The 22,410-nt window shown below is 41.0% G+C and overlaps 1 protein-coding gene across 5 annotated transcripts in view; it reads left to right on the top strand.

Annotated features, from left to right (window-relative positions):
- Positions 1–22,410, top strand: part of TBXAS1 (thromboxane A synthase 1) — a 232,174-nt gene that overhangs the window by 125,140 nt on the left and 84,624 nt on the right. For 4 of the 5 annotated variants that reach the window (XM_074825959.1, XM_074825957.1, XM_074825955.1 and 1 more), the window contains 4 exons: positions 4,002–4,118; positions 11,460–11,548; positions 13,990–14,138; positions 15,829–15,959. In XM_074825959.1, the coding sequence (XP_074682060.1) occupies positions 4,002–4,118; positions 11,460–11,548; positions 13,990–14,138; positions 15,829–15,959 (486 nt within the window). The remainder of the gene's footprint in view (positions 1–4,001; positions 4,119–11,459; positions 11,549–13,989; positions 14,139–15,828; positions 15,960–22,410) is intronic. The other variant, XM_074825958.1, reaches the window with a different exon arrangement.

Genomic DNA, 22,410 nt, shown 5'->3' with positions numbered 1-22,410 from the left:
TAAGAAAACCTGATAAATGAAATCCACTATACACTGCCAGTCGTGCTGATGCTATTCCAATAAACACAAACATGTTTTTGTGTACCCGGTTTAAAGAGACAGAGTAAAATAATTTATGGCCAAAATTGTCTTTCCTTCCTTGCAACATTTATATGTCTATAATACTATACACACCAAAAATATGTTAAGGGAGCATTACTGACATAGAGTGCTAAAAAGGCAATGCTATGGTTAGTGTCATAGTTATAGCATTATAGTTAACAGGCTTTTTGTTCAGTAACTGGGCCCCTCTCTGTGAATGCGCTATATGCAGTCTTTATGCAATTAGGAGCATTTTTTAGGGTGAATGTTTGGTTTTAGGAAGGGGTTTTGCTTTCAAGGCAAATGCAGTGAGATTTATATCACATCTGTTATTATCTAAGTTGAACCTTGTCTTCCAGAGGAGGTTTGTCTTATAGAGTGCACAGATTGGGCAGCCTTCAATTTAGGATGCAAAATACTTTTCCAAGGGTTGCCCTATAATTTCCGCCCCCCCCCCCCCCTTTTTTTTTTTTTTGTACACTATTTAAACCTTACTTGGAAGACAAAATTGGTCATTTCCTTGTGGAAATAGTTATTCTGCTCTTTCACTGTAGTTTCTGAGTGTCTCAGAAATGTTAATGTATCATTTGCAGTTCTGAGGAGGTGATGTGGTATCTCCACTTTATAAATCAGGAGTGAAGGCTGGTGGTTGAAGCACAGGTCTGAGAGTGTTTGCTAATCTGGGGGCCCTGTTCAATGACCTGATTTCTTGGACTAATGCATTTGGTGTGATCAAGGCACATTCCCTGCTGTGATTTCAGTGGTATTAGTGAGTGCTCCGGAGCCCTGTCCCTGAAAGTGTTCAAGGCCAGGTTGGATGAGGCTTTGAGCAACCTATCTACTGACAGGTGTCCCTGCCCATGACAGGGGGGTTGGAACTAGATGATCTTTGAAGACCCTTCCAACCCAAACCATTCTAAGATTCTCTGCAGTCTGGGCCTCAGGGATTGAAACTGAAGACCAGAGATATAAGGAATACTTATTTGGTGACCAGCTGAGTCAAGGTTTAGGGCTTCTCTAGCAGCACATAAGAACTGTGGAACAGAGGCTAGCATACAGTACTTTCTCCAAGGATAATGCTGCTTTCCAGTTGTCCAGAGCCTCTTTCTTCTGATTCTACTATGCCTTTGAATATCTGTAAGAAATGAGGCAGCGCTCCAGTGAGTGATGATCTCTCTAGCTGCACTTCTGATCCTCAGAGCAGATACCAACTGACAAGTTAGAAAACAGATCATTTACTTAAAGAGGATACTCAGAGAAAACAGTCCAAACCACTTCAGCTTTGACAGCCTGTCCCAAGTTTTCCTTGTTATTGCGTGAAATAGGATAGTCTATGTATACATTAAAAATGTGCCCATATTTTATCTTACAGTAGTCATATGATGAGAGTACCTCAGTCAGTCTCTTCCTTCAGCTTACTCTTCTATTTGAAAACAGCTCATCTTTGCTCAAAACTGGTCTGTAGTGTCAGCTCAGTGACATTAGTTTACTACACTGGGTGGTGTTGCTGAGAATGTAAAACTATTCCATTAGCCTGTTTGCAATATAAAATAGGCTTATGCATTTTACAAGCTTATGCAGTGTAGCAAGATTCTGGCAAGTGTAAAGGAAAAAGGTGTTAAGGAGAGCTGGCAGCTCCTTAAAGAACAGATATTAAGTGCAAACTCTTCCAATAAGGAGGAAAGTTAAGGAAGTGCAGTAGAAGACCAGTGTAGCTAAATTGTCAGCTCTTCATGGTCTCTGAAGAAAAGAAGATTTTATACAAATTGGGAAGTAGGTCAGATTTCCAAGAACAAGGATTAAAAAATAGCATGTAGCGACAGAAAATCAGAAGTCTTGAGACAGAAAATAAGATTAAAGTATCCAGGTGTGTAACAGGTGGTAAGAACTCATTTTTCATGTACATTAGTAATGAAAGAAAGGCTGAAAGAAAACGTTAGAGGGTGAAAGGGAAAAAACAGATGGCATTGGGAAGGCCAAAGTGTCTTTGTTTTGTTTGGGTCTTTCCCAGTAAAGTAGATACTGCCGCTACAGAAAACATGAGGGACTGTACTGCCATTGCTACCCTGGGACAGGTAGGCAGGGGCCTGGGTGCTGGAAGATCTCACATGTGCAGATGAGTGTCTCTGTACAGCCTGATATCTACAGAAGTTTACACCTTCCACCCCCACCCACCAATTTTAGGTTGTTTTGTCTGGATGACATTGCTGTGCAATACCTGAAATACTGATGGAAGATTACTTGGAAGGTGGGAACAGTCCACTGATGTAAGGAAAGCATGAGCGGGGAGGATCCCAGAGGTGGCTTCTTTGCAAGTGCTATTCTGTACTTTTGTTAATGGGTTAGATGATGGCACTGTGTGTGATAACAATTTATATAGAAGGCAGTAAGCTGGTAAGGATGAACGATGCTGTGAAAGAAAGGGCTACAATTCAAAGTGGTCTTGATCAGTTGGAGAAGTAATCATAAAAAACGTGGTCACAGTTAAACAAGGAAATGTTCTATATATGACTCTTAGGAGTAACCAACTTTAGTGATAAAGGCTGGGGAATAACTTCCTAGGGAGTAATTTTTCAGAAAAAAGTCTGAGAGTTGCAGGGAGCCACAAACCAGTACGTGAGTTGATGTTGTCATGCTGTGCTATGTAGTATTCTGGGATAAATAGAGAGGAATATAGCCTGCAGCAGGTATGAAAAAAACCCCTTCCTTCCTGGAGTACCATGTCAAGTCACAGGGACTATACCTTGAGAAAGATGCAAATCAACGAGACTATGCAGAGAGACAGCAACAAGACTGAAGAAACAGTCCCAGATAACAAAACTGTTCAGTATGTATTGAGTGAATTGGTGTTATTTGTGGTAGATGGCAGCAATATGATCAGTGGTTATTATAGCCTTCTGTATATATGGGCTGCTGCAGAGAGAGAATAACCTGTTTCCTATGCCTGTGATAGCACAAAGACTAAAGACCATAAGGTCCAGCAAGAGAGATGGTGCTACCATGGTAAGAATAGTCCAGCACTGGAAGAGTTTGTGTGCGGAGGTTATTGAATCTCCATTGTTGGAGGCCTTCAAGAACAATTAGGAAACATCCTCTGGCAACAATATAAATTGTAGTAGATTCTGCTATGGGACTGGGCATCTCCTGGTGTCTCTTCCAGGGGTAATTGTGTTGTTTTCTGACACGCTTCCTCTTTCATCCTTTTTTATCCTTTTACTCCTTGGTGAATATCACTATTCTTTGAACTGGGATTTCTTAGTTGGTGGGGATTAAAATTTAGCAAATCTGTAGCAGTAATCTTGGTAAAGAACTTCATGGGACAGTGCTTTAAACTACTATGTTTGACCACCTGCTGAAGCTGTAAGAGTCCCAGGCCACAACTTCTTAGTGAGAGTGTTCCTTAAGGACAGAGTAAGGACTGGGACTTGCTTTCTAATCAACATATTTTCTGAAGACTTTTAAAATGCGTGTAACAGTCTGACATACCAGCTGTCACCAGAAATCGTGTCCCCCACTGACACCCGCGTGCGGTGCGTTGGCACTCATGTCACATGGAGAGGGAGTGTTGACAGGTCCTCTTGCTAGCCACCTTAGAAAGGGAAGAAAGAAGCCAGGGTTCAGCAAAGGAGAACTGGCAATTGCAGGAGAACACCAGGAACGACAGAACCAGAACAGTCTGAGCAAGGAGTTACTGGGCTGGCCCGGGGCTTTTACAAGCCCAAGAGAAAATGTGTGCAGCAAATGAGAAATTTTCTCCAGCCTCATCCATGTTTAACTTGGTGTTTGGGACTGATTCAAACCTCTCTCATCGTGGGACAGCAGTGCAATGCCATTCATGGCCAATCTTTCCAAGTTCCAGAGTCTCGAGTAGCTCTAGTTGCATTTGTGTTAAAACTGAATCATGCTTTCTTTTGACTTAGAAGCCGAACTTGATTTCCAAGCCAATGCTTGACAGCATCCTTTGTCTTCGTGATGACAGATGGAAGTATGTCCGGAGCCTCCTGACCCCAGTCTTCAGTGATACCAAACTGAAAGAGGTAAGGTGTAGACAGTGCTGCTTTCATAATTTAGAATACATAATCGTTTTCTTTTGTGCAGGCATCTACTTTATATAGGTCAGGCATCTACTTTATATAGGTCCATATTAAGGATGGGTAAAACCTGCTACTTTGTGCCAGTTTATTTAGACCTGAAGAGCACATGCAGTAGAGCGTTTGTACGGTGTTGTACAGGTTATAGACAGGTGAAAATCAGAACAGCTTATCTGAGGATATGATCCTCTGTCTTTCTCTATATAAGCTAGTCTGTCCATAAAAGTGTAGCAAACTCAAAAAGGACCCTTACACCTTCCTTCCCCCCCACCCCTGTTAGGAGTAAGCTAAAGTACGGGAAGGGTTATTGCTCCCAGTTGGAACATAGCTTTTCGTGATTTGCAGAGTCAGCAGCTCTCACGTTAACTCAGGAACTGCTGTCAGTCTATTTTCATTTCTCCATCTCCTTCCCCCCCTCCTCCTTTTATTCTTTAATCCTTTCATATAATAAAATAAGTCACTGGAACAGAATGTCATTGCCAGATAAATACCTCCAACTGAAAATAAATGTCTCCGTGCTGACCTGCTGCTAATTTCCTATAAATGTCTCAGCATTTACTTAGCCATGGGAACCCATTACCCAGTAACAAAGTCCTATTCCAGTGACACGATATCTCTTAATTAAATGCAGATAAATGATTGACTGGTTAAAGTCTTCTTTCAAGGAACAAAAAAAAAAAAAAACCCACAACAAAAAAACACCTCTTCCTTTACGTATTTTATTCTGAAAGGGAGTCATGCCGCACTCCGGTGCCCAGTCCTGGGTTGTAAAATTTTCCACTGGGCAGACGCTTGTGTTGTTTTGACATGCCGCTGTCGAAATCCACAGTAACATCTAAATGTGTCTGGCTCTCCCAGCTCTATAGACAGCGGTCGCTTAGCAACACCGGCTGTCACCTCCTTATTATGGTAAATTCTAATTGGCCGCCAGCCTGGCGGAGATGCTGATTAATCACGACTGACAATGCCATTGGTTATGCGCCCCGACATTTGCTCTGTCACCGGCTCCATCACAAAATTTTAGTGAGGCGAGGGTGTTTAAATATGCAAGCGATTAGTTGCTTATGGCATGGTGGAGAGAGGAGAGTTTTGCATTTTCCTAGCGGAAATTAATCTGCCTTACTGCAGGTCATCGGCTCTTTGCTGGCGGACTAACAAAAGATGAAGCCGCGCTCCCCTCAATTTGTGGAGAGCAACCTCTGCCGGTACCAGCCAGGCAGATTTGGCTGAGGAGACTGGTGAGGGTGAACAGGCGGAGGCCCTGGGCATCTTTTGCAGGGTTTGACCAATTCAACTGGGGTGGGAGGAGAAGTCACAGTGCTCACTTTGCACTGCTTGGTGGTGGAGCTGCAATGCAGGAGTAGCGGTAGGAGGTAAAATGGAGGGCTGGCTAGTGCCTGGTAGCCATCTCACATACTAAAATTGAGATCTTTATTTTTAGCCTGACAATCAGCTTTCCCTGTGCTGCCTCTTCCAAACTCTGTGGAAGGGGTGGGATTGTGCATGGGCTCACAGTGTCCTGGAAATGGTCACTTTCTCCTACTAGTCTACAATAAGTGGGAAAACAAGGACTGGAGTAGGTCTCTCTGAAAGGCCCAACTTTGTTATTCTGTCCCATGTCTTCACCAGAAGACCATCCATCCCTACACAGAGAGACACTTGCAGTAAGTCCATGTGAGATTGAGAACCTCTTTTGAATGGATGCACTCCTCAGCCTTGCATTTCATTTTCTACCCAAATACAAGAACAGTCCTGGGATTTGAAGTTAATGCGACTTAAGTCCTCGCCCATGTGCTTCTCTTGCTGTTGCTTAATTTAGAAGCCATACCAACACTTCTCAAAGGAAATCAATGCTCATTAATTATGATCTCACTTTTTAACTCTCCCATATTTAGTACTCTCTCAGAACCTCTACAGCAGCATGGAAATAAAAATACCTTGTTCTCGTATTGGCCATACTAGAGTATTCAGAGTTATGTAGAAGACATCCTGTTTATAATAAACTCTTCCTCTCTACCTCAGACGAGTCACAAATAAGCTAGTTTTGGTATTTATTGCATAAGAACCTGGATATGTTGTTTTATACATATTTATAAACACTGTTAGACACATTTCTTCTCCTAAGACATTGATTCCTTTGCCACATAGATCTGAGCTCTGACAAAACCCCACACCAAAGTCTTCCTCTTTGTTCACTCTGGATGTCTGCCTTGCCTTCATTCCCATCTATGCAAACTCCCCAGTGAGGCCAGAGAGACTGCAGACCTCCCAGTTGGCTTTGGAGAGCACTGCAGTCCCTACTGCCACTCTGAACATAGACTTGTCTGTCTGGATACTCTGAGAGAACTGGACTATTAGCCTGTGACAGAGCAATAAATGTTAACAACTCCTTGTGCTCCCCATAGCAATCACTTCAGATAAAAAGATGCGCAGAGGGCCGGAGAGTTAAGTGTAGGTTCCTGATATCTCCATTTCAGAAACACTAGAATCTACTAGTAGGCTAAAGGACAGCTTCAGCACTAGCAAGAACAAGAAGCTGGTCATCCACTCTTTAGCCTGGCTGCTGGAGGACAAAACCCCAGACAGAGCTGATGTACGTTGCTAAGGTTTGACCTGCAAAGCCCCACAGAGGCATCTAGCTGCTGTGGCTGGGGACAGAGGCATACTTTGCCCTTGTCTCTCCACAGAAGCAGTGTAGTGTCACTGAGAAGTTCACCAAGCTTGAGGAATTTCCCCTTAGTTTGGCAGAAATCTCCAACAGCCAGTCACCAAATGAGGAAAAGTTGATCCCGGAAATTTTGAAGTTTGCAAAGTGATGAGCAATTAGCAGAGACTAGAGGTTATAGGGCTGTTGGGTAGCCGGTGTAGTGACTGCCGCGTGTACGCAGAGTTGTTTTCCTAACGTTTTTCAAGATTTCCTGGCATCTTCTCCAGCTTTCTGTCTCCTCAATTTATCTTCACAAGCTGGGCACCGTTTCACTGTTGCTCTTACAGATTTCTATACATTGTGTGTTATCCCTTTTCAGTTTCCTTTTTCTAACGAGTATGTAAAGATTAGTAAAGCAGTCTACTCCAGCTGAAGGAAGGTTTGGCTCCAGGTAACATTAAATTCAAATACTATAGTGGTGAGCATAGCATAAATCAATAGACTTCTAAACTTGATCCTGCAGTAAGATTTGGTAGCATCCCACATGAGATGCCACCAGAGTTGATAGCAGATCTGATAATAAGCTCTTTCCATTGAGACCCCTTAATGGACCTCATAGTGCCATTGCTATGGGAGCGCTGACAATGAGAAATGAGAGACTGGAGGCAGGAGACGCAAGAAGTTTCACTTCCAGCTCTGCCATTGACTGTCTGTGGGTGATGTGGCAGAAGTTACTTAAATTCTCTGTGCATAAAATGACTTTCATCTGTTAAATGGGAATAATACCGACTACTGAAAACTAATCCAAGATGTAATTCATGAGGAATTGGTGAAGTAAAATACCCGGTGGCCCTTAAGTAAAAGATGCATTTCCCGGTGTTCCTGTCATGCTCTCCTCAGCTGTTATGTATTGAAACAAGCTGATATGTTAGTGATGTTGCTGTACCAATCTTGATTCCCTATTTAGTATTTCTTATTTTGTTCCTCTTCTTTTTGCTGTGGTGCCTGTGATGATCCTGCAGTTCTAGACCCCTTGTCAGACTTGATAAATAGCTTTGCTCTCTTTTACAGCCAACACCAGCAGAAAAACTATTGATTTTTATTTATTCTGATGGTGCTGCAGTAGTCTTGTCATCTCCTATCAGTATGCCGGGAATACTCTCCTCCATTAACCAACCATTAAGACAAAACAGAACACAAAAATTAAAGAAGAGAGCACAGCATAATGTAGCATTGTCCTACGTAACCTGTGAAGTGGAGTTTGTGTTGAGGCGTTTTCTTTCAAACAGAGGGAGACACAAAGCAGAACTTGTGATAACATGGCAGAACAGTGCAGGAGAATCCTCTAGTGTCACTCTCAGGCATGTAGATCTTCCAGGTCCCACTAGGACATAAGATCTGACAGTCCAGCCGTTGAGGTTTCCTTGATTTGTTCTTACTCTGCTTGTGCACATTGGTCAGAGACATTTTGGAAAGGTCTCTGGAAATTGCTACCGTTACTCGGCAGAGCAAGCGTGCTCACCTGAGACAAAGCAAATCACTAACGTAGAAGCTGGTATGTGAAACATGCATATCCTTGAGCCACAAGTCAGTGTCTGGTTGAGTTGCTCACTTTAGTAAATTGTGCCTATGGATAACAGGGCCCCACTGTGAGGTGATGGAAACAAATCCTCTCAGAAACATCTTCCTGATGCTCTGCTTTTTTCCCGGTTTTAGTCAGGGACTTGAAACCTGGTACAGATGCAATTCTTCTGTTAAATATGTATCCTTTTTCCTTCTCTTTCCTTTATATGTCATCCCGTTTGTGGAACAAAAGGCCCAACAAGACTTATGCATACTGTATGTGAACAGTAAAGTCTCCAGTGTGTCTGTCTACAGTGAATACGATCCAGCCTTCTACTTTTTAGTTTGGGTGCTAATAATAAGGGGAATAATAATAGTGAGTACTGAGGACCACATCTAACTAGAGGAACGTGACTCATGCCTTTGAACAGTGCAAATATCCCCATGCACTGTGCGTACGCAGAATCAGAAACTAATTGTTGTTATGTGCCAAATAGCATATTGGCAGGATTTATACAGCAAAGCCCCTGGCATCATGAAAACCCTAACCCCAAATGCTCTTCTTTGGCAGAAAGAAAGAAATTTGGACTCTGGGCTACTCTTGCTATTAGATAACTGGCAGATCAAATATTTACAGGGACCATATTGTTTAGATTTTTCTTCATCCTGTTACTCTCAGCCAATCTGAACACAGAGCAGCTGGGGTTTGTTTACCCACCAAGAACTGAATCTCAGGCAGGTTATGCAGCTTTTATGTTCTGACTGGCAAATGAGAATGTATAGGAAGTTAGCGGTACCCAAGGCAGTGCAGATCAACATTTCTATTTGTGTCGGTTTTCAAAGTTTGATATAGTTCACCTCCTGCAACAGTACTTTATTTTTCTTGACAATGAACAAAGGGTTTAAAGTGTTAAGGGACTTGAGAATGTTTCAGTCTGTGGTCTTTGTAGTTAGCAATCTTGGACTAATTTATGTCCCTCAGGGGAATAAAACCCCAAACCCAAACCCAGGATTCCTGAGTAGATATCCCCAACAGCTTTCATATGCAAATAATTGTCTCATTGATATGACTATGTCCTATCATGCTAACAATAAATCAAATCCATGTGCCCCCCTCCCCATTTTCCTGGTTAGATTTGCTAATAAAAATATCTTATGGCTAGAAATGAATTGCAATGGTATTTTGAAAGGCTTGTGGCATGTGGAAAGGGCAGAGGTGCTGTAAGATGCCCTGGCCAAGCATACATGCCCCTGCCATCTCTGCCAGCTGTTGGAAAGCAATAGCAACCCACTGGGTGGTTGCAGGTCTGGTGATGTGATGAAGAATAAAAGAGAAAATAAGGCAATAAAAGGAAAATTTGAAACGATCACCATCTGTTTAGGAAACATCATACCTGTTAAAATATGGATTTTCATTTTGTTCTCCTTGACTGATTCAGTTCATTGGAGGGGCTGGACCCGGAGATTATAAAGCATTTCACCCTGGTTCAATCTGTTGAACAGAAATGTGTTAATTTTGTTGAACCATTTGAGAAGCTCACTGCAGGGGACCTTCTTTAGAAAACCAAAAGGGGAAGAAAACTGCCACACAACGTGGTGCGCACCTCCCAAACGCATGCCAGCTACTTTTACCGAATACTAATCCGGCTTTAGAATTGTCTTGTGAGACTGTGGCAAAGCCCAAAGCTTTGAACTGAAATAGTGACAACCTACTCTGTCCCATATAGGTACGGGACCTCGAGAGCAGCTAGACACATTCTTGACTCAGACTTCTGCCTTTGGAAAACATGTTGGATGCTCCCGCATTGGCCTTTTGACTGTGTATAGTCTTGCCCATGTGTTAGGATGGCAGTGTGCCTGTGCACAAAGTGTTATGCCAGTTTCACAGAGGTAGAAGTGCCAAGCAAAATGGACTTGGCTGGGCAGGCTGCATAGCTCTTGGAGTGTGCTGAGAGGCTGCAGTAAGTCTTTTTTGGTAACAAGAATGTCAGAGGAGTAGGACAAGTCTGTTCTCATGTTTGTTGACATCCGTATGCCGAAGGAGGTTGTTCAGGAAGGAAAGGCAGGTTTCTGTGCGTATGTCTGCTGATGCTTGGCATAATTATTGAGGCAAGACTGTGGTATTAAACTGTAGGCTTTAAGGATCTCTCGGCAGTCTATATGGAGAAAGAGCTATAGCAGTTAATGCCTTTAGGGCCATGGCTGGATTGCTATTACACCCTTTCTCTGCCATCCTAGTAGGTGTAATCAAGCCAAGTGTCTGATGCCTTTCATATATAAAAAGTTAAAGAGAAACAGAGAGAGAGAGACTTTAATGAGGTCCTGATGATTGCCTATGTCATGGTTTCCATGAAGTGCTGAAGAGGAGACTATTGCACTGTTAGCTACAGCCAGCCTGTGGGTAAGTCTACCTGACTACCACATGTCAGTGACTGGAGAGAACCATTAGCTGAATAAATTCACATGAATGTCCATTTAATAGCATCACCACTCCAGAAAACCCTTTCCTCAGGTAGCAATAGCAGTTTGCCCTCAGCAACTTGTAGCAGCGTATGTGGTGGTTTTCTAATGTACATGTTAAATCTCTCAAACTGAGGGACAGCAGGATGGAAATCCTGGGCCTCTGATGCTCTTCTCTTTACAGGACTTTGGGACTATGGAAAATATTATTCCTTCTGCCCCGGAGCATATGTAGCCTTAACACAATGCACTGTAAATATGGATCTTGGTAAATCATCAGTGGAAACAGGGAATGATTAAAAGAGAGGGGAATGTCTTTGTTTGTTAGCTCTCTGTGTGTACAGCCACAGGTTGGCAAGAACCAAAGGTCAGGTAAGTGACAGAGCCTCTCGTATTTAGGCCCAGAGCTGGAGAAGAGCACCCCTGTAATGCGTACGTTTATTTTTAGCAGACAGTCCCAGCATTTCATCTTACCTGTGCAAAAGTGCCTGACCACACCTGCAGAGGATCTTGAGAGCTCCATCTCATCTACTGGATAAAGCTAATTTAGAATAACTGATTACTTTCTTTTTTTAACATTTTAATGTTTTTTTACGATACAATGTGTTCCTTTCTAGATGACACCGCTAATAAACCAGGCCTGTGACGTCCTGCTGTGTAACTTGAAAGTCTATGCAGATTCTGGCAAAGCTTTTGATATCCAGAGGTATGTTCAACATGCCAGAAATTAGTAGCAGATTTAAAAAAAAAAAAAAAAAAAAAAAGTTAATAGCAGCAGTTATTCTAAATATGTGCTTACTGTATAAAAGAAGATTTTTTTTCCTCCCTCAGTTTTGTAAGTGGAGATCATAGTTTAATAGAGGATGTGTCTGATAGATGCTTTTTCTTCCTGGGGGCAGCCATTCCATACTTGAAAAGTAATTTTGGAAAAGCATCTAATGTATTTCTAGCTGTTGTTTAATGAAGTTTTAACAGCTGGAAGCAGAAAGGAAAGCTGCATCAGTCCCTGTCCAGTCTGCTCTCTACAGTCTGCCAATAATGTACAAATATAGAAATTGATCTAGTATCAAATCCCTCTAGGCCATCACCCCCTTGCTTTTTTTATATGAGGTTTTTTGAGCACTTAATCATTCTTACTACATTCCTCCTAACACCCTCTAATGGCATGCTAGCCTTTTGTGAAACGACGGGATCGGTGCTCCAGATGAGAATACACCATTGATTTATAAAATGACACTTTAATATTTTCCATACTGTGCTTTCTCCCATTTGTTATGCATTTAATATCCTATTATCTTCTTTGTTGCTCTTTCATCAGAGGTATTCTCTGTCTAACCCCTTCTCTGAGCAGATGCATTTCTTCTAGGACGCTCTACAGCGTATGAGTAGTTAAAATGCATTCTTTCTAATAGGTGCTCTTTTGCATACACTTCATTTGCTGGGTTGGTCAGCACCCACTGAAGTTCTTAATGATTCCCCCCAAACTGGAGCAGTGCAAATAATTTTGTTTCATCTAAAGAAATCGATATTTAGCCACAATTCATCCATCTCTTTTCAAGTACGTGTGTATCTATGCACGCAAGTGTATGTGTGTGCACAGAGATCTCTTTATTAAACATCTGAAGAGATGCTATGAAACCTTGAGATACATTACGCTTAGCCTAGCGCTCTGATGAAAATTGACCTTTTGAGTCCTTCCAGGCTTTTCCCTTTTTTCCATTTGTCTTTTTTCTTTGCCTGCTCTTTTAGCTATTGATCCGTGATAGGGTTTCACCTCTCAAGAGGCACTTTGGAAAATACCTTTTGAAAGTATAAGTGAATGATGTTGACCATCTCAGAATATGATCTTCCAGTTATTTTATCATACTACCATTTCAGCAGGTTTGACATATATAAATGTGATTCCTATTGCACTGCAGTTTCCCAGAATTGCCTTGGGAGCTATTTTTTGGATGTAAATACCCTATATGCAACTTCCGGTTGTCTTGCATGTTAGTTGTCTTTAGCCATTTTGTGTTTTGCTAACAACTTAACATTTAGTTTTTAAGCTTTTTCAGTACCTTGGAGAGGTAGATGATCGACTGCTTCTGAAATTATTGTTCTATTGCAGTGCCCCCTCTTTTAACATATCAACTTCTAATAATGCTTACACACACAGTGTGTGTGTAAGAGTTGAAAACCCGAAGAAGTTACTTAGTTTTGCAGTATTGTTGTTATCTTCCAAATCTGTGCTGGTGTCGTCAGAATGACAGTGCCCAAAGACCATAGTTTATAAATGCTGCTTCACAATATATATACAGGTTATACTGGGCCTGAGACTCGTCATTCTCTTAATACATGCTCACTCAGGTTAAAACACCAGAGAATTTGATATTAGCCTTTTGTAAGGGAACATAGAAGAACAGTCACTGCAGACTTGACCACAGATCAAAAGAATCAGATTTCAAGGATATTTTACATTCTCAGTCCCTTTCTTTCAAAACTAAATATAGCTGCTAATGCCCGGTAGAATTAAATGATGGTGAGACAACTGGAGAGATGGTTAGATATGTGGGCAGAAATTCAGTAAATTCTGAAGTTGCTAGATCATGGTCCACAGATCATTTGTAGTTCTCAAAGAATTTGCTGCTCCTTTGCAGAGATACAGATTATACATAGTGTCAGTTCCTCTTGGTTTTGACCACAATTTTACATTACAAAGGAGCTATCAAGAAGACCAAGGAAATCCTTAACAGGAAATTTTACTTAAGCACCTCTTGTCACTGAGAGTTTAGACTGAACTGGTAGTATATGTGGTCTCTTCAGTTTGAAATGAGAAAGGAATGATCTCTTTTATTAGGATGCATACTAAGAAAATGCTTATGAATCTCTGACCTGTTGCATTTGATTTCTAGGTAATAACAAATGAAATTGTTTATTTTTATACATTTTTGGTGGAATTATTGAGCTATATGAAAATATGTTCACTTTGTAGATGGAGAGAAGGCGAGCATTTGTCAGAATGATGGAAACATCTCTTGTTGGCAAAGCTCACATATAAAAGAAAATCAGAGGCAAAAATTAATGTTATGTGATGTTTGTAGAAGCAAGATATTAATGAACATGTAATTTTTAGCTAATAATTAATCATTCTTCAACTCAATGCAGGTGTTACAACTGCTTTACCTTGGATGTCGTTGGTAGTGTAGCTTTTGGTACTGAGGTGGATTCTCAGAAGAATCCCGATGACCCCTTTGTTAAGAATTGCAGAACATTCTTTGAAACGTCTTTGTTTAAGCCTCTCCTCATTCTAATACGTGAGTATAGTCTACCTTTGTCTACTTCTTTATGCTGATTTTCTAAAAGTCATTCTCAAATTGCAGAACATGTTGAAGCAGGAGCAGGAAGATGTATAGCAGACTTCATTTCAGAGGTGTTCAGAATGCAACCTACAGGCCAAGTATACCCTTGAGATTTCCACCATATGCTCTACAGTTCTTGCAACTTCCTCCAGAAACTGAGAGTCTGGGAAGGCAATGCTCCAGGTTGATCTGAGTGGAAGGTTTCTGGGACCTGTAATTTCTACGATATCTCTTTTAATACACTTCTGCATTAAAACAGAGTAACTGCCCTTTGGAGCCTGAGAGTAAAGTTTTTGTGCACTCGGTTTGCTTGGTAGAGATTGAAATCCCACCCATAAACAATAGTGGGCTAATAACCCACTAAAGAATAGAGGTGGAGGAGCATAAATGGGTATTAGAAGTCCTCCAAATTCTTGTTTGAATTGCAGCAGCAGCCTGGTTGGTGGCTATAAAGGATAAAGATGATAAGTGCCAGCTCAGGCTGTTATTAAGAGGATGCATTTGTTTTCAGGTGAATAGATAGGGAATGCAAGAAGGGGGTATAAAGCCATTTAGTTCTAGGGCATGAAAGCTAAGGCTTCATGGTGACAGTGGCCTTGTTAATGCAAGGGCAGTAAGAATCATAGCTGAGGAAGCCACAGCATAATCAAGGCTGTTGAGGTTTCACCATGTTGCTATCTAAACCTGCACACAGTCATGTCAGGTGGCACAGTGGCAGAGTTTCCTGTGCCCATCTGATCCTGCTGGCATTACAGATTGCACCTGTACTAGCAGCACATGAACTGTTTCCTTCTGGAGTTGTGTATCCAAAATGTCCCGGGGTTAATGTTTAACCTGATTGCAAAGTGTGATTTGTGACCAATTTCTGAACGGACAGAAATGTGCCCCTATATGTCTAGGACCGTGCCCTTCATTAAAGAAAGTTTCTGTAGCGTTTGGGGTTGGATTCCTTGGTTGATCTCTTTCTGCTGGTACGTTATGTGGTGTGAATTTCCACACTGTGTTGCCCTGTTGGCAGCACAGGGGTTTTCTGATGACTGATTCATTACTCTTAAGCTGTTCATAAGTTAATGAGGGGTTTATTAAGATGCAAGACCTCACTCGGGTTTCTTGTTTCTGACTATAAAGGGCATGGACTGGAGATCATCCTTGTGATAACATCCCACTTCCAGAGTCTGTGGCCTGTTTAGAGAAGCAAAATAAAATAGCAAACCAATATCCTAATATTGGAGGACTGTAAATGAGAATGACTACTACACAGTTTCATGGATCAGCGCCATAAGCTTCTAGGCTAGTTCAAGATCTCCAACCTTCTGTAGGTAATTGTTCGAGTAGGCAGGGAAAATAATTCTCCCCTTTGTTGTGGTGGTTCTGTGGCATCAAGGAGCTGAACTGAAATCCTGAGGCATTGTAGAAGCAAGCTTGGAAGGCATCTCTATCTGGCAGGAGAGTCCCAGCCAACATGGAATTTCTGAAAGGAAATCCTTTACCAGCCTATGACAGTGGAAGAAAAAGAGGGAGGAGGGGAGAGAGAAAGAGGAAAAAACTGGTTTCGCAAAAGTAACGCGTCCCACTTAAGGAGTTTTATAATATTATATACCTTAACAGTCTGATTCAGTGTTTTCTTCTTTAAAATCTCTTACAGTTTCTTTCCCATTCATAATGATCCCATTGCTCCGGATTTTGCCAAACAAGAAACAAAAGGAACTGAATGGATTTTTTATCCAAACTATAAAAAATGCAATCATCTTCAGAGACCAGCAAGATGCAGCAGAGGTAAGACTATCTCTGTGGTAAATATATGGATAAGCAAATGTTTTGAGGGAAAACTGGAAGTGGCATAAGCCTCAGCTGAAAGAGCAAACTCAGTCTGTTTGAACATTCAAAGCAATTTAGTGAAGATTTTATTCATTTTTAGCTTTATGTACCATCAACCAGGCTTGGTGTTGATGCAGAATTGTTAACACAGGAAAGATTGCTTCTCTTAGTATTTCTGTTCAAATAAGGATGCATAAATGTTACATCTGGGATGACTCTTCAACCCAGTTTCTAGACCCAGAAGGAAGGATTCACCCTGCAGAATTTTTTCACATCCTAAAGTCAGGTATTTTGCCTATGCTACTTTTCCTAACGACCAGAGAAAAGGGAACCCCCACTGAATGTTTCAACCCAGTCATTACTTAGGAGCTGAGGCAGGTTTTATATAGTCCTGTGACAGTTCCTACTGCTTTTGAAAATGGAAAGAACCTGAATGTCTGGTTAAGAGCAGACACTTGATACTGAGATGGCTGAAGAGAAAGGTAATAAATTCTACCTGAAGTATACAAACTAATGGGTATGCATTATTAGCAAATTGTTACCCATGGATTTCTCTTCTGTCTGGACATAAGGCAGTTGGGCTTTTTTTGTTTTGTTTTTATCACAGTTGTTTTATGAAGCTTCTGAAGACACGTGCATTTTTATGAAAGTCTATTTTTTACATACAGAGCATTTGGAACAGAGGCATGTGCTTCAGCTCTGTGATACAAAAGTTCTTCACATCTACTTGTCCTTTTGGACCATTCTTTACTGCACACTGCACATAATATCCCTAAAATAAGTTAATCAATTATGGATGTGTAGTGAGAAACAAAGAATATCAATGAGAATTCCATTTTAAAGGTAACTGAAAAAAGTTCTGCATATCAATTGACATGAAACACACTACAACATACACATTAAGAAGCTGTTAATATTGAAATATGAGATGTTTCTTACCGATTTGAGATGAAGAGCAATTCTGATGGATTAACAGCACAGGTGAGAATGGATCCTCTCAACTTTTTCTCATAGTTTAGCCCCACAGCTGTCACCTTTCAGGAAAAAATGGATTTTAGTTTACCCTTCATTACATCTAGGACACATTTAAAAATAAAATTGATTTTCAAAGATACCGGTGCTCTTTGCTATATTGTGTGTTCTGCTCTTTTTCTTTGACTTCTTCTGCAGTGAAGTCTCACTTTTGTATTTGTTATGCTTTATCACCACATGCTTCTTGTCTTTTGTCCAGCCCACCTTTATGAGTCTTTGCTCCCCCTAGACTTTAGGTCTTTGCCTTCATCGTTCTTTACAACCAAAAGATTGTAAGCACCACTGACCGACCACAAACAATTCATGATTCATAAACATGGTTCTTGGCCCAGACCAAGTGCTGGAGGAATATTTTCTAACAGGGATGCTGTATCTAAGCTACTTTTAGACACCTCATTTCTAGTGCATAGGTCCAGTGTGAACTTTTAATGGCATACTGGTGTTCCTGTATGTACAGAGAGTTTTGAATCAAAGATTTATGCTGAAGGGGTCTGCATGGAAAGTCTATTCAGTTCATCAATTATAAAAGGGACAATGAAACAATCTAATGTGGATTAAAAGTAGTTAATGTATTAACTTCTATTAATAAAACGCAATGTATTTCTGTAGCAGTAGCACTGAGGGCATTGATCATGGGCTAAATGCTTCACTATACTAGAAATGGTCACTCCCTCAAACTGCAGACTAAGATAAAGGACAGCAGGTGGGTATGGTTAGGAGAAAACACAAGGAAAATCAAGATTGTAGTGACAAGAGCAAGAAGCAGCATTCTCTGTGTATGCAGCCTGTTTGCAGGTTTCAGTGTTTGGTGGAGCGGAGGTTTAAGGTTACATTGGAAGGGATGTTGGGAGGTGCTGTAAGAGATAACACATGGCAGTAGCTGCTCAGTATCAGGGCAGTGTGGAGGAAAGTACAAGGTCCATGTTTGCTTTAACAGTGTATGCACAAGTCCGTGACTGGCTGTGGTCCCACCTGCTCCTGGACTTTTGCCTAGTTTGCAAAATTGGCATATGGGGACTATTTCAAATGCTGGGAGTTAGACACTTAGGACCAGATTTCTGAGAGCGCATTATGTCCCCTTTGCATTTCAGGATCGTTAGCACAACTTTCAAAAGCAACTGGAAAGTTTGGAGCTTCCTTTTTTTCCCTTTTCGCTGCCTGTCTGTTAGGTGCTCTTAGAATTTTGACTATTTTAGGTTGGTGGCACACGAGTCCTGTTACAAGTATAGGCAACTTAATAATTTGCCGGGAACGTAAAAATGGTATGTGAAACAGATCAAAATGCAGCTGTGTCCAATTTAATGCAGAAATGTAATCTGTAGAGATTAGGTGTCCCAGATAACCCTTCATTTGAAGGAGAATTATGCCCTGTGTTTTAGGTCTTGAATGATGAAATGTACCCACTGAAGTCAGTCAGAGTTTTGGCACTGAATTTTAATGAGGCCGAGATATAACCGGTAGCTACTGGTTCTTTGTGCTAGTAATGGGAGCTAAAGCAAAGTCTTACAGTCTCCTTGTGCTGTATGAGGCCAGTGGGTATTCCTTAGGTTGCCACATTCCTAGATGTTACATTGTGTGCAACTTTTACTCCTCATTGATTTTATCACCGTTAAAAATGCTTTTAGGTTCTTTTCTTGGGGGGGGGGGGGGGGGGAGGAAAAAAAAAATAAAGCCTTTGGAACAAACTGTAAAACAATGAAAAGCTCCACAAAAGTGATTCAGCTGAAGCTTGTCTTCCTCTCATCTGCAGCTAACATGAACAAAGAATAAAGAAAGGCCAAAAAACAATGTGACAAGAGAAGTCAGCCTGTTATCATCCCTGTTCTATCAGTAAATTAAACAATGCTTCTGAATGCCTAAAGATAATCCCATGGGCAGATAGTAATTTTACAGCCAGGTTTAGATCTAATAATACGCTTGCAGTTTATATGAGATCTGTGATGTCACTTTCTCTCATCCCATCGGTTAGTGCTGCAGATGTAATTTTAATTATATATTATCTTTCTGTGGTCAGTCAAATAATTTCAGTACTGGATATTCCACTCATTTGGCTTATGTACAAAAACATTTAGTGGTCGTACTGTAGAAGTTTTAATATATTACATTTATTCATGGATTCAAATTATTGTAAAATGCTTTTCCTACTATTTACAGAAGAGCACATTCACCCTGCTCAGAAGAAACAGCACAAATTTAATGCACCACTTAACACCTACTTTGAAGACTCCAGCAGGATTTAAGTGTTCAAATACCTTATCCTGATTATCTGCCCAGGTTTAAATTTTTCCCTGAGGCAAAATGTTTCCAGAAACAGGGCAGATAGACTGTTTACTTCAATAAATGACGGTTTGATAGATTTTCATTTAATAATCTGATATGCAAATCATTATTCATTTAAGAGTTGTTTTTCTATCATGTTATATCTCAGTTCTTAACCTACCAGTCTGTTTTAAATGATGATATCTAGATGAAGAAGTCATTCGTGATGCTCAAAATTGAGACTCCTTTCTAAAACTGTGGGTTGAAACTAAGCCTCCTCGGCAGATGAAAGGCCAGAATTTCATTTGGAATCCATAGTAATAATAACAATTGGAATGTAACAATTTAAGGATATTGCAAAACATTATTTTTGGAAAATCACAACAGATCTGTGGGAAAATCCAGTTTTCAAGATGTGCGCCCTTTAGCAAGGAGAATTGGAGAGTTCATAGAGGCTGCAACACATTCTTCTGGCATCTCCTGATTTTTCTAGTCATGCTGTCTGCTGTGAATGCATAATTCGAGGTCAGTGATCCATGCCAAGCAGGTAGTGACCTGATGATGTTTCTGATGATGATCAGCTGTTTCTTGGTGGTCTCGAGACGATTTGAAATGAGAGGGTGACAAAGCACAGAGCAGTACCACCAGAACTGTATTCATTGGCATCTCAGTTAGCAGATTAATCAATCTGGCTGGAGGCCTACAGACTACCTGAATGGTTTTGGTGTAAGTACAGAGCAGACAGAAGGGAAACCAGGGGAAGAGTGTGAAGGCTGTGCTGCTGTGAACCACGCTGCCTGTGAGCCACGTGATGTAAAGACACAAAGGAGCTGTATGGTGCTGTCTGTTCTGGTGATGATCTGGCCTCCCGTGAATTGGTGTGGGCCTGGGGTGCTCTGAGCTCTACTGTGCTAGGTCTGGATTCAAAAGAGGTTGTCTTCCCGTCAACAATTGCCAGTGAACAACTGCAACCCCCTCCAGTTTTCCCCACTTCCCATCCTCATTCCTGGCCAACCCTTTCCCTGATTGCAAGTAGGTACAGTCAGTGGCTCTGCTGCTCCCGAGCTGCCCATACATCTGGGCAGGCACGAGTAGTTCCTGGTAAGTGGAGATCCTTTGATTTTCCAGCATCAGCCATGGGAGCCTAAAAAGGTCAGGAAACTGAATTTTGAGGAAGTCTGAAACTAAGGTATTTAAATGCATGCAAAGGGGAGAGAACTGCCCTTCACTATGGACTAGCAATAGAAATGTGCTATAAGGAAGTGGTATCTTTTAATATCTTCCTGGGAAATGATGGCCTGGTTACAATTTTAATCTCTGGAACCTGATTCCCAGGGAAAAATGTGCAATGAGCTCCCCTAAATGCTTTACCTAAGGGGAAGAGGGACATGTGTGTGTGTACCTGCATTCTGGAGGATAAGGGACAATCTGAAAACCTAATTACTGTGGCACTCTGTTCTTTTCTCTTCCTTCCCCAGCAGTTCCCTGGAGTTTTTCCTTTTCATGAACTAATGAACTATTTTATTCAAGAGCTGCTTGAAATGAGTTGAGCAGAGGTAATCCTCCTGAAAAAGTCTGATCCTCTCCTTGTCAAGGGAAAACTATACAATTACTAAGAAAACTTAGTTAAAAATTTGCTAAATACTGTGTACATTCCAGGAGCTATGTGTGTGTTTGAACTGTGGAAATGCAGTACAGATGTTAAAAAGTAAATATTTTTCTAAGGAAACAGCAGATGGGAGGATCAGACACCTTCTAATAGTGTGCAGTTTTCTTGCCTTTGTAGAAAACCAAGCAAAACTTGTTTATATTAGAAAGAAGGTGGTGTCCATTTAAGGATACACACTATATGACAATATTAAGTAATCCATTTTTATTGATTAATAAAGTCAGTAAAACGAAGGATCAGTCTGGTCCTTTTGTTTTTCTAAGTCTGTAGGAGGGATGCTACGATTCTGTTCCACTGGGTTGTTCTCATGGTTTGATCATGTCATTATCCACTCCCTTTGTCAGGAGGAAATGTGAAGTGGGCTTTCCAAAAGGTAAATGTCTTAAAGATATAGAGGGAATATATGGGGTTTGTATTTCTGTATCTCTGCTGTTTTAAGCAGAATGTTATCACTCCTCTAGAATATGTTGAAAACCTTTTGAATATTAAATCTGGTGTCTGTGCTTGGGCAGCATACAGTGATTCTAAGAGGAAAAAAAAGTGGCATTATGTTAAAGGCATTTTAGTTACTCACCTTCTTTTAAAAATCAAGCCATTACTGCCTGCTTTTAAAATTGTGTTCCTTCCTTCCCACATTTGAAGAAAAATATTTTTTTTTAATTTTTTTAAATTTTTCTTAAAGATTTAATGAATTTTATAACTTCCTCAGGGTTTCTTAAGTGAGCATTTAAACATAGCAAAGTCTCAAAACCTCAAATGGAGATGAACTTGAAATCCCTATTACTTTTGATCACCAGTTGAAATTTCTTGATCAGTCTGTTGTTATCCTTCCAATGATGAATTGCAGGCCTACGAAATGTGATCTTTTGGGTTCAGGCCTGGGCTGAAGTGTCTGACTGAGGTGCTTTCATCATGAAATGCAGTTCTGCAGTCTCTCCGCTCAAAAGAGATCAAGGACAGAATAAGTAACGAGAATGGTGACTTTCTCACCCCCCTGAGGCACGTTGATGGGGAAGCAGGAAGAGTTTTGCATTACTGCTGCATCTGTCCCAGTTCTGCGGCCCAGCACACCTGTGAGCCCAGCGCTTTATGAGCACTGCAATAACAAGAAGATAGCAAATGTCTGCTTGGTTACGTGCTGCCAGCAAGCATGTACCAGGTCTGCTTGCTGTTGTTTACCCTTTGCTCTTATAGCACCATTACTACTGCCTCCCTGGTTATGGATCAGAGTACTTTATGGATCCTAGACAAGAAACAGGCAGATGGTATCATGTATATATTATTATCTGCCCTGCTCCAGCAAACCCTGCGGCAACTGTAACAATATAATCTTGGCATCTGGGACTCTTTCTCCAATACCTCTGTCTCTCCCCACTTCCTTTCAAGTCTTTTTCAGCCACTGCTGTGTATCTTCCTCTTCAGGGTGTGGCAGGAGCAGTGTCCCTGTCT

Source organism: Strix aluco, chromosome 5, assembly GCF_031877795.1.
Source record: "Strix aluco isolate bStrAlu1 chromosome 5, bStrAlu1.hap1, whole genome shotgun sequence".
Lineage (NCBI taxonomy): Eukaryota > Metazoa > Chordata > Aves > Strigiformes > Strigidae > Strix > Strix aluco.
This window is presented reverse-complemented; position numbering and strand designations above follow the sequence as displayed.